Genomic DNA, 12,231 nt, shown 5'->3' on the forward strand with positions numbered 1-12,231 from the left:
TTAGTACATCTCCTCACTCGGCTGTGCTGCCACGTACAGTCTGTGTGGCTCCTCCTTCCCACACCATCAGTGATAATGCTGAATAAACTGTTTAAAATGAACTGTTAGTTAATCTAATACACGACAAAATTGTCCAGTTACCTATGCTATAGTCATTACATTATTGAAAATCATAGATAATGAATTACTATTCTTATACTTTAAAGAAAGCTGTTTCTTCTGACTTAATCTGAAGCAAGCACTTAAAAAACACTTACGTCTTTATGCTGCCTGGTGTTAAGGAAATGGTTTGGATAGTGACAAGACCAGTGCTTCTGACACTTTATTTGGGGATCTTATTTAATTGCAAGTTCTTTAAATTCAGCAGGTCTGGTGGGACCTGAAATTCTGTATTTCTCTCAAGTTCCTGGGTGAAATGCAAGCATCTGGTCCACCTTGAGTAGTCCAGAACAGTTGGACTGGGGCGAAACTGACCCATATCAAATGTTCCTGGAACTGTAAAATGTTTGTATTTCCAACCATCAACATTAAGATAATTTACCTAGCCATTTTTAAATGCTAGGATTCTAATTTTTAGTTTGATATTCACTGCTATTACTCCCCTGGGATTCTTTTTCTTTTCCCTTTTATGACTACTAAATGAGGCTCTCCATCCATATAAAAGAATTTATAAGAAAGACTACAATGTAATTATCCCATATCTTACTTAAAAAAAAAAATCTTGTAGACAGCATAAAGAAAGTCCTGGATCACACCTGAATTAAAGGACAGTTTATGAAATTTAGTCAATTTCAATTGGAGCTCCATGTCAATAAAGTTCTCCCCTATTTTAAATATTAAATGCTTCTTTACATAATAAGTTTTCAGTAAAATGAATCCCATTTTTTCTTAATATGTGTGATAGAATTTAAGGTAAAATTATGTAAGGGAAAATTTAAAATTAAGTTGAGAATACACAGTAGTCACAGTGCGGTTTGGAGCATCAGAAGGTCATTTAATATGTTTCCATGTATTTTCTACTTATGGTTAGCGATGCTTGTGTCTGATTCCCTAGAGAGACCCATCAAATGGCTTATAGTTACAGCTACGAAGTAAGAATTGAGAAACTTCATTTCTTGACTCAGTAAGAAAAGGGATGTTTCCTCCTCCACCTTCATTATCAACTTTTCCCTGAAACAATTGGACCGAAGCCAAACTGACCCTCTATCAAATGTTCCTGGAACTATAAAATGTTTGTATTTCCAAACATCAACATTAAGATAATTTACCTACAAATAAGGACTTGTCATATGATTCTCTCTCCCTCCCTCATTTCCTCTTATTTGCATTATTTAAATTCTCACCTCAGTGAGAAAACTGATAGACTTAATCATTTAGATGTCATATGTAGAACCAGGAGTTCCTTTTTAATATAGTCAAATTTTAATGGCTCTCACTCTTTCTACATGACTTCTTCAATTCAATCCTAAGCATCCTCTTCTCTCCTTCTCACCCTCCCTCGCAATGTTTTCATATTCTTCAGAGCAAAAGACTTCCTCCAGCTTGTGCACCTATTACATTTACAAATCCTGAATTACATTTTTACTTTGGGGGTGGGGATGCAGGGGATTCTTGCATTATCTAAAAGCAATTGTCTAATAATTCTTTTTAAAGAAAAATTTGAAAGAAATATCAACATATTTTGCTCTTAAGCCTGAAAATTTATTTACGTTTAGCAGAATAGATTTTTTCAATATCTTGTGGGAGCAAGTTTGCTTATTAATGTACTAAACTTCAAAGATATTCTTGATAGGATTCCCAATGAATGTGTTCATAAAAATCTACCATAAATTCCTTTCTGTGGTCCTTCTCCTTTAAATTCCAGTTTATCTCACTTTTCAAAATGTTTTTGGCACAAAATAAGATAATTTTTTTTATCTCCTGGGTTTATTATTTAGAAATAATACAGTTGTTATATTTGTGTTAACTGCCCTTAAGATTGAAATTTCTACCAGAGTTAAGAAATGTTCTTTCTTAGTAACCTATGATCTTTACATTTCCTTATATGGAAGACTTAAATCCTTTTTTTATTTTTACTAACATTACAATGTCCATGGTTTTCTTACACTGTGTTTTTCAAAGATTTCATAAATCTGAACATTATATAGAACAAAATGAAAATGCCTGGGTCTATAAGCTCCCCTACAAAACATTCCTCTAACTTTATTATGATAATAGAAAACCCAGCTTCGCTGAGACCCAGGTGTATCTGTGGTGCATGAGGAGCATGCCTGCTTGGCTTCGTACTTCTGGATGGCTAGCTTTGTATACCAGGGTTTTCTTTTTGTTCCTTCTGCATGACTTGGGAGACTATTGGTGAGTGGGCTGTTCAAAATTGCTCTATTGTGGTTATCAGTTATAATATATTAATACAACTATTTTCAGCTCTTGAATGAAAAAGACAAAGTCAACCAAAAGCACCAGTTTTCCTTTCATATCATCTGGAATAACTCCTTAACCTTAATATCACATTATTTTTCTCTCCAAATACTAATCAGTTTGCAAAGCCCTTTCTCAAGTTGCTGGCAATAGCTGGTATTCCCAAGGGAAAGTATGGAATATGCAAAAGTATTTTCCCAACATAAATGAGTGAAAAATGTTGTTTTGTTTTTGATTCAAAGTTTATTTGTGATGGGAGAAAATTACTCTAATGATACCTAATGAGGCTTCCAGTTTATTTTCATGGTGTATAATGCAAAAGATAAGTAACAAAGTATTACAAATGGTCATGGTACATGGGGACTTAGGTGAAACGGTGGTTTGTATATACTCAAAGTATTTCTTGATTGTCTGTTGATACCAAATGAAATATATTTCTGATTTATCTCTTCTCATATTTATGTCACGAATAATGACAATAGCACAGGTCAACTCATCATATGAAGGGATATGGGAGAGGGATATTTAGCTTGTGTTGCAAGAGAAAATATATGTTTCCAAAAGTCGGATATCTTGGTGTTTATCCCTTTCCTTTTAATTCAAATTATTAAAAAGTCAGAAAATAATTGAACCTTCTCCCTTCAGTTTGTTTATCAAGCCTGGATTACTGACCCTAAAACAGCACTCCGACAGAGGCGCAAAGAGAAAAAGAGATCTGCAAGAGAAGAACAGAAAAGAAGGAGAAAAGGATCTGGGGAGGGTGAGTGTCATGTGGGTGCACAGGTTCTGGCCAGCACTCCCCATTTCTGTGGCCCTTCAATGTAAAAGAGGAACTGGAAATAAATTCTAAAGATTTTAGAATTCTAAATTCTAAAGATTGTAATGATTTTTACTTGTCCTTAATTGCTCATGTTTGACACTTGGAATAAACCAAAACATAAATTTAAGTTAAGATACATTTTATAAAAGAAGGAGACAGGCGAAATAATCCCCAGTAGAAAGAAAACATTAACTTTTTAGGCAGATTTTAAGACATCGAAAAGAAATACAAGACAAAGCTTATTAGGAAGTGAAAAGCCGTTCTTAGAAAAAAACGAATAAGAAAGATGAACTTTTGACAATTTAACCAAGAAAAAAAGGGAAATCACACTTAAACAGTACTCAGAAGCCAAAAATGGAACATACCTGCCAATGCCGTATTCAACATTATACTGTAACATTTTAAAGCGTAAAATAGAAACATGTTTCCAAGGGAGAAAACTTCCAAACTACAACAAAACATACCAAAAGCAAAGTCACAGTGCAGTGGGGCACTCAGTAAAAATATTTTGATTATGTATATCAGACTAAAGATGAGTGTCCTGGTTATAATAAGAATTCCTAATCAGTAAAGAAAAATTCAGCCCAATGGATGAATGGATATGAAAACAATTCACAGATCAGAAAATGGAAATGGCCTTTTAAAAGGAGCTCAGCTTCCCTAGTAATTGAGAAACACAAACTATTTTGACATTTTGTTTTTTTCTCTATAGGATTGGTAAAATCAGAAACATTTGCATATTACTGTTTGGAGCTGGTGGGAAGCTAAGTGTTTGCAGACGCTGTGTGGTCTTGTAAAGTTGGACAAGCAGTGTGTCAATACTTACGAAAACTTTAAATGTACACATTCCACTAGAGATCAGTCCCATTTCTGGGTGGCTTGACCGGAAACAAGATTTGCACATGTGCACAAGGACACATGTCTAAAAATATTTATCAAAGCTTATTTGTTAATAACAAAATTTCGTAAACATCCTAAATGTTCACATAAAGAAAACTCAAATAAATTATGTTACCACTATATTATGGGACTCTTTAGTAGTTTAAAATGGGAGATGGATTACTTTGAACTAACTTGTAGAACAATTCCTGAAATATTGTTCAATGAAAAAAGTTATGTTGCAAAATGTCATGCACATTATGAAACAAAGGAAATATCAAGATAATATTTTGCATTTTTAATGGGTGCATATAATAGCATATAAATTCAAGAGAAAAATGAGAATGAAAACTTAGCAAATTAATAACACTGGTTTCTTCTTGGGAAGGAGTGGAGAGACTGAGATAAGTGGTAGACTTATCTGTTACATTTTTGTTCTCTACAAAGAAAATGTATATATAAATTCATTGTGAAATTAAAAATATATTTAAAAATAAAGGGAAAAGAAAAACTAGTTTCTAATGAAGCTCTAACTGTAAAATTTCTCCTTTTTTAACCATTGTGCCCCCTGCTACCTCCTGGTGACTTTCATTTTATTTTACTTTATTGGTTTAGAAAAACAAAATTAAGACAGAGCTGATCTAACAAGTTAAGTAGTAAAGAAGTAAATGCATATTGGCCTTGAAAACTTATCCACTAAGCTACCAAATCCTCATAATATGTTGTATTCACTTTCACTCTTTTCTCATGGACATAAGTACGTGTGTGCAGGCAGTTTCCTTTGTTTTTCAAAAATGAGTTCATGCAATACAAACTGCTGTTATATATTTACTAGCAACATATGATGAACATTTCTCCAATTACATATTTATAAAACCATATCATCCTTTTTAATAGCTGCAAAATGTTCTATAATGTGGATATGCTAATTTATTCAACTATTCCATCTCTAATGGACATAATGTTTGCTTACACATTTTTCTACAATGAACAATCCTATCATAGATATCTGCACACAAAATTTGTATATAATCATACATGTGTGTGTGCTTGGGTGTATGTATTTAAATGCATAGTAAAGGGTCAGGAAGAACATTCACTTTCCACAGAATACATTATCAAAAGTGGAATTACTGAGTGAGAGGGTGTGTCTTTTTAAAATTTAATTGTTTTTTTCCCAGTTTTACTAATTTACACTCCAATGTGTAAGGTATGGGAGTGTCCATTTCCCTGTAGCCTTATCGCCCATTATTACTCTTCGTATTGTTTGTCTTTCTCAGAGATGAGAAATGGCTTTTATTTTCATTTGAATTTTTCTAACTAATAAGACTGAATATTTTTTATTTTCTTGGTAATTTCTACCTCCAAATCTGAGAGTTAAACATTTTTATCATTTTCTAATATTATTCTATTCGGTTGTTTGTTTTTATTAGTTTAGAGGATATTTACATGTTAGGGATATTATCCATTTTTAACATGTTAAAATGATTTTTTCCAATTCAATGTTTATTTTTTGATTTAGTTAATGGTAAACGTTATCTAAACAATTTTTTTCTGATGTCAAGTACATCTAAATTTCTTTTTGCAAGTTCTAGCTTTCCATTTTGCTTAAGAAAGCCTCTCAAAAATATTATGCTAATGTTTTCCAATATTTCCTCCGAATTTTACTTACATTTTGAAATTTTTATTATTCTATGAAATAGCGATCTAGTTTTTTACTCTTAGATGAACAGACAATTATGCTATCCTTATTTGTTAAATGATTCTTCTTTTTTCTATTGAATTTAAGTGAAAAATAAAGCAGGTCTGCCTAACTGGAAAGATGAGATGTAAAACAGAATAATAGAAAATAAGTTTGGGAGGATTAACTGGAGGCAGATCATTAATGGTCTTTGATAAGGTTACCAGATAAAATACAAGAAACACAGTTAAATTGATAATTTTTTGATAAACAACAAATAATATTTTTAGCTTAGGAGTAATTTAGATATATTGCATGGGACTTACTTATGCAAAATGAAAAATTATGAATATTTGTTATTCTATATTAAAATGTAATTAGTTGTCCTATATTTTCCCTTGCTGGACCTGACAATCAGTTTTAAATAAGAGGCTAGGAAATAAAGTAGAAACCCTATGATGTCATTTTAGGGGATGACATGCTAGAATTTGTAACATTATCCCAAGGTACTCAGAATTAAAATTTCATAGTATGTATCAGGAGTAAGAAAACTTTTTCCATAAAGAGCCAGATAGTAAATATTTTAAGCTTTGCAAGCCATAAGTCTCTGTTGCAACTCAACTGCCCTTGTATGATAAAAGTAGCCACAGACGATAGATAAATAAATGGGTGTGGCTGTGTTCCATTAATATTTGAATCTTATGTATTTTTCATGAGCACAAAATATTATTTTGTAAACTTTTTTCCAACTATTAAAAATATAAAAACCATTCTAAACTCACAGGTTGCTTAACAACAGAAAACAGGAAAGATTGGCCAGAGGATTGTAGTTTACCCACCCCAGCTATCCATGATTTTTGTTCTGGAGTGGAAAAAAATTCGAAAGCCATAAATTCTTACAACTTTTCCCCAGGAACTCTTTAAATAGGCAGAATATCCTAGATTTAATTAAAATTTTCTTTTAATCCAGAAGAGTAGTGTTGGCATTTAGTATACCCTAAAAGAGTCTAACTCATATTTATTAAACACACTTGACAGGTCCTGTGGAGTGGGAAGACCGAGAGGATGAACCAGTCAAAAAGAAATCAGATGGACCAGGTAAATATGACAAATATGAGCTTGGGGGGAATTTGAAAATGTTGTTTGCCCAAATGGTATGTGGTTGGAGGCTGCCTAAAAATAATTAATCAAATCCTGTTTCTGGACTATGACTAAATAAGCAGTCATTAGAAATCTCATCTCTAGTGAAACTGCAAAGTGACTCCTAAAAGTAGAACTGCCCCTTACACTGTTGGGTTAAATATTGGATTAGAGTCGGTTTATAAATTCTTTTATCCAAGTACCTATGAAAGGAGGTTTGAGGAAGCAAATTATAAATGCCCCGTTGGAAGACATCAGAATACAGGCACAAAAAATATTGGCAATTAATTTTAAAGAACTGGGGAAATGAGAGGTGCTCTGGAAGCTTGGTCCAATCTTCTTATTAATGAGAGGAAAACCGAATCCCAATGAATTTGCCCAGGAATTCACAGCTACAGTCAGGGACAGATTCCAAGTATTCTAACTCCCAGCCTAGTCATGGTGCCATTTGGGCTCCACATCATATGTGATTCAGAGGAAGATTTCTCCATGAAGGGAAAAAAAAAAGCAAAACAAAATCCTCCAAATGAAATTAACTCAAATACCTCCATACTCCCATAAAAATGCTGTTTCTGTTGCACAAAGTTCGAATTCCTGTTTATCAGCAGGTGAGATTTTCGCTCTTTTACTCTAGACACAAATATTTCCAAGGATGCCATTTGCTGGCACAGAATGAGACTTCCCAAAGGCAGTCTAACACCTTCTGCAGCACAATCCTGACACCTGGCCTCCATTTCCAGATAACTTAACTCACATGTGTATGGAGCCAGATACTCTGTTACTGCTGCAAAGCTTTGTGCAATAATAGTACCTAACCCTTTAGAATGCATGTCTTCTTTGCCATGCAGTTTTTCAAGACCTTTCGACATATTCGCCTGTTTAACCCCTTCAAAAGCCCCACCCATTTAACAGATAAGAAACTGATGCAGAAAAAATTAGCTAACTTTTCAAAGTCTATATGACCACTAAGGGGGAGAGTTGAGATTTGAATCTGAGGAGTCTGAACCCAGAGTTTGTGCTTTAAACAGCTATGTCTTACTGTGTCTATGATTAAAAAACAAGTAAAAATAAAAATCCTAATTTCACATGTTAGTTTGTGATCACCCAATAAAGTGCATTCCAACATAGCAATTTTAGTTTTGCAATCAAAACCATCATAAGCAAAACTGTGAAATAATTATGTTTACCTTCACCACCTCTAAGGAAATAATTGTGAATATGAGAAAAAAAAATGTTAAAAATGTAAGATGCTGCTAATGTTTACTAATAGTTGTAAGAAGTTCAGCCTCTTGGGGTCAACTTGTCTTTGATATCTCTATAAAACAGCTAGAGGTTCTCTATCCGAACTACTGCGGGAAGTGCATGCCTTGCTCAAAATCAAAACAAAGACAGGAGTGGGGGCTAGAAAGAGAAACACAGGTGTTCCCAGCCCTCTCAGGCTCAGAATTGCTCTCCCATGGAATCTGTAGTACCTCACTTCATTCAGCTTCACAGAGTAGCTGCTCCCTTCCTGAGCTTCTTGGCTCAATGAAGAATACTGTCTCATTTCTCTGCTCTCTAAAGTACACCTCGTTTAAAGCTATTAGATGTGACACATTTTTACCAAGGTTTTGGGGGACTTTGGGAAACAGTGACAGCATAGGCAGGAAACTACATCAAAGGAAAGACAATGCCCAGTGTTCTTGCCTCAGCAGGTCTCTCTCCAACTGGAAACTCTGGGGCCTGGCTTCACAGCCAGGGGGCTCAGGGCCCCATCCCTCCAGGCCATTCTCAATCATTCTCCCACCTCCTTTTCCAGATTTCAAGTTTTCTTTCCCAGGTACCAGCTGGCCATTCCAAGATTCTCGCTACTCCAGCAGATAGAAATGTATAACTCTTCTTTGTCTCTCTTGTCTGGCAGCCATCTTATATACAGCTAAGCTTCTTCTGATGGTTTTCCTTTTGAAAAGAGCAAACCTTCACCTGAGAAACAGTCTGCCTTCCTACTAGGCCACACAATTCACAAATAACTTTTTGTTTTAAACCATTAGAAAGTTAAATTCTGATTCACATTATGGTATGAGAATTAAAGTAGAGAGAGGATTGGTGGAGAGCAGGGGTGAGTCACCCAGTGGTCATATCTGATTACACTGGATTAGAGGTCAGGAAACTATAAAACTCCTGGACCCAATCCCACCTTCCACCTGTTTTTATATGGATTGTTCGCTAAGGATGATTTTTCTATTTTTGAGTGGTTGAAAAATATTTTTTTAAAAAAGAGTATTTCATGACATATGAAAATCATGAAATTCAAATTTCAATGTTCATAAATAAAGTTTTATTAGAAACTCAGACATACCCATTTATAGACAATTCATTCATTGTCAATGGCTAATTGCACACTGTAAGTAGTTTCAATAGAGACAGTATGGCCTGCAAAGCTGAAAATATTTACTATCAGGCTTTGTCCAGAAAAAAGTTTTTTGATTCCTGCACATGATCATAAAGGCTTATCCCTTTTCTATATGCTATATTAATGATTTTAAACTGCAATTTCAAGCTATAATCAGTAATCTAAATTCATTGATATTTTACTCGGACACTTGAATCTGGTTTTCTTTTTTCTTTTTTCTTTTTTCTTTCTTTTTCTTTTTTCTTTTTTTTTTTTTTTTTTTTTTTGTCTGCATGGGGAAAGGGAGAGAGATGCAAGCTGTTTTCTTGTTGGTGTTTTGGTTTTTTTTTTTTAATAAACAGTAAAGAAATTCTTAATTCATTATCACATTCACTAAGTATTCACTTTATTGCAGTCAATGTTTGACATAGTCAAAATAATTTTTTAAATGCCAAATGAAAATAAAATTACACATTGACCAAAATTCGGTGGGATGTCTTGAATCGTTCCTTAAATACCAGTTAAGAAACCATTGGCTTACACGAATAAAGAAGCAAGACAAGCAGTTAATGACATCTTCCCTCTTTTGTTTTGATTCTGACCTAAAATAAGTTCCGTCACAGATATGGAATCTCCTCAAACCTGATCAATGATCCGGGAGCTCATGCTGAACTCTGTGAGGGCATTGCGGAGACCTGTGCTGCATGGAGACAGTGTTATAGACGAGGTAGTGGTCTGAGCTGAGTTATCATGCTGGGCAGCTTTCCCTTTCCTGGGCTCCCAGAGTCACAGCCACAGATACGGAAGAGAACTCAAGGACATCAGGAATTTCATGCCTTCTGTTGGTTTGGAGAGGATTGATCCTATGTGCAGTAGATAACACGGGCTAGTATAATTACAAATAATAAAGATGGGTCCATGGTGTGGATATGTACGTCACAGAATAGCTTTAAGGTCATTTAACTGAAGTGCAACTACAGTAGGAAACATCAAATTCTTACTGAATCAACAGAATTGTTCCCAACAACAATTATTAATAAGAAGAAACTTACAGAAAAAGCATTAAAGAACCCAGTTACCTGTATAGGTACAGACTGCTTCTATCTCTGTGTCGATAACAAAAATATCTTTGAATGCAATTTTTACTTTTAATCAAACTTATTATCTGTGTATGTATCTATTCTGACAGATGTCTTGACCAAAAGTTAACAATTCTATCCTAGTTTGATTTTGATGCTGACACTGCATGTGTAGAAAGACCCAGTGGTAGCTTCCTATACTGCAGTCTTCCTGCACGCCCCCATCAGGCTGAGTGGCAAGTGCCCCACTACATTAGGTATGGAGGACAAACCAGGCCTGCCCATGATGAAACATCACTGTGCAGCACGCAGCAGAATGAGTGATAGCATTTTGTTCTTTTGAAATGTTGTTTCTTTTTCTTCTTCCTAGATAATATCATCAAGAGGATATTTAATATTTTGAAATTTACCTGGGTTCTTTTTCTGGCAACAGTAGATAGTTTCACAACTTGGCTTAACTCCATTTCAAGGGAGCATATTGATATATCTACAGTTCTGAGAATTGAAAGATGCATGCTGACAAGAGAAATTAAAAAGGTAATACTCTTGGTATAATTCTTTTTGCCTCTTCACAAATTATAAATATTGTAAAAGTTAATATTCAAAACTTTATACAAAAAAAAACCCTTTCCTTCCAGTCTTTACATAATGCCTTCATTTTTCTGTATACTTAAATCCGTTCCATGCTCAGAATTAAAATAATCAGACACCAGGTGCACACACACTCATACACACACACAGTCCTAGGATAGTAGCCAATTTATTCATCCTATCCCCTCCGCTCATCAGAGTTTGCAGGTGCACAGACTCTGCCATGTCTCATAAAGGATTATGTTGTTTAGTGTGGGAAGTTTGATCTGAAATTTCTATAGGAAAAGTTAGGATAGATGCAGAGCAACAAAATATAGTCATATAAGGTTCATAGATTATATTTAAAAATAATAGTTCATTTCTGGAAAAGTTACTATTATCTATATACTTATCATACATACAAGAAGGGATTTCTTTAAAATATTTTATTGAAAAATAATTGACATATAACATTATATGAGTATACAACATAATGACTTGATATATATTATACACGTGCATATATATAATGAAGTGATCGCCACAATGTTAAGTCCACTTAACATCCATCACCATACATAGTTACAATTTTTTTTTGTTATGTAAATTTTTAAGGTCTGCTCTCTTAGCAACTTTCAAATACAGTAGTCTCCCCTTATCCATGGTTTCAATTACCCTCAGTCAGTCATGATCCAAAAATATTAAATAAAAAATTCCACAAATTAACAGTTCATAAGTTTTAAACTGCCCACCATTCTATGTAGTGTGATGAAATCTCATGCCATTCCTCTCCATCCCGCCCAGGACATGAATCATCCCTTTGTCCAGCATCTATATACTGTATATGCTCCCTGCTCATTTACATAACAGGCTTGGTCATCAGATTGACTGTCATGGTATCACAGAGCTTGTGTCAAAGTAACCCTTATTTTACTTAATAATGTCCCCAAAGCGCAAGAGTAGTGATGCTGGCAATTCAAATATGCCAAATGGAAGGCATAAAGTCCTTCCTTTAAGTTAAAAGGTAGAAATTCTTGATTTAATAAAGAAAGAAAAAAACCAATGCTGAAGCTGCTAAGATCTATGGTAGGAAGGAATCTTCTATTGGTGAAATTGTAAAGAAGGTAAAAGATATCTGTGCTGCTTTGCTGAGAGAGAGAGAGACCGCTTTCACGTAATTTTTATTACAATATATTGTTATATAATTGTTCTATTTTATTATTAGTTATTGTCATTAATCTCTTACTGTGCCTAATTTATAAAGGTATGTATA

At 34.2% G+C, this 12,231-nt stretch overlaps 1 protein-coding gene across 10 annotated transcripts in view; it reads left to right on the forward strand.

Moving 5' to 3' along the window:
• Nucleotides 1-12,231, forward strand: part of PIEZO2 (piezo type mechanosensitive ion channel component 2) — a 375,431-nt gene that overhangs the window by 319,145 nt on the left and 44,055 nt on the right. For all 10 annotated transcript variants that reach the window (XM_036229852.1, XM_016119848.2, XM_036229845.1 and 7 more), the window contains 3 exons: nucleotides 3,064-3,178; nucleotides 6,837-6,896; nucleotides 10,759-10,925. In XM_036229852.1, coding sequence (XP_036085745.1) covers nucleotides 3,064-3,178; nucleotides 6,837-6,896; nucleotides 10,759-10,925 — 342 coding nt within the window. The remainder of the gene's footprint in view (nucleotides 1-3,063; nucleotides 3,179-6,836; nucleotides 6,897-10,758; nucleotides 10,926-12,231) is intronic.

The sequence above is a fragment of the Rousettus aegyptiacus genome, unplaced genomic scaffold (genome assembly GCF_014176215.1).
Source record: "Rousettus aegyptiacus isolate mRouAeg1 unplaced genomic scaffold, mRouAeg1.p scaffold_m13_p_12, whole genome shotgun sequence".
Lineage (NCBI taxonomy): Eukaryota > Metazoa > Chordata > Mammalia > Chiroptera > Pteropodidae > Rousettus > Rousettus aegyptiacus.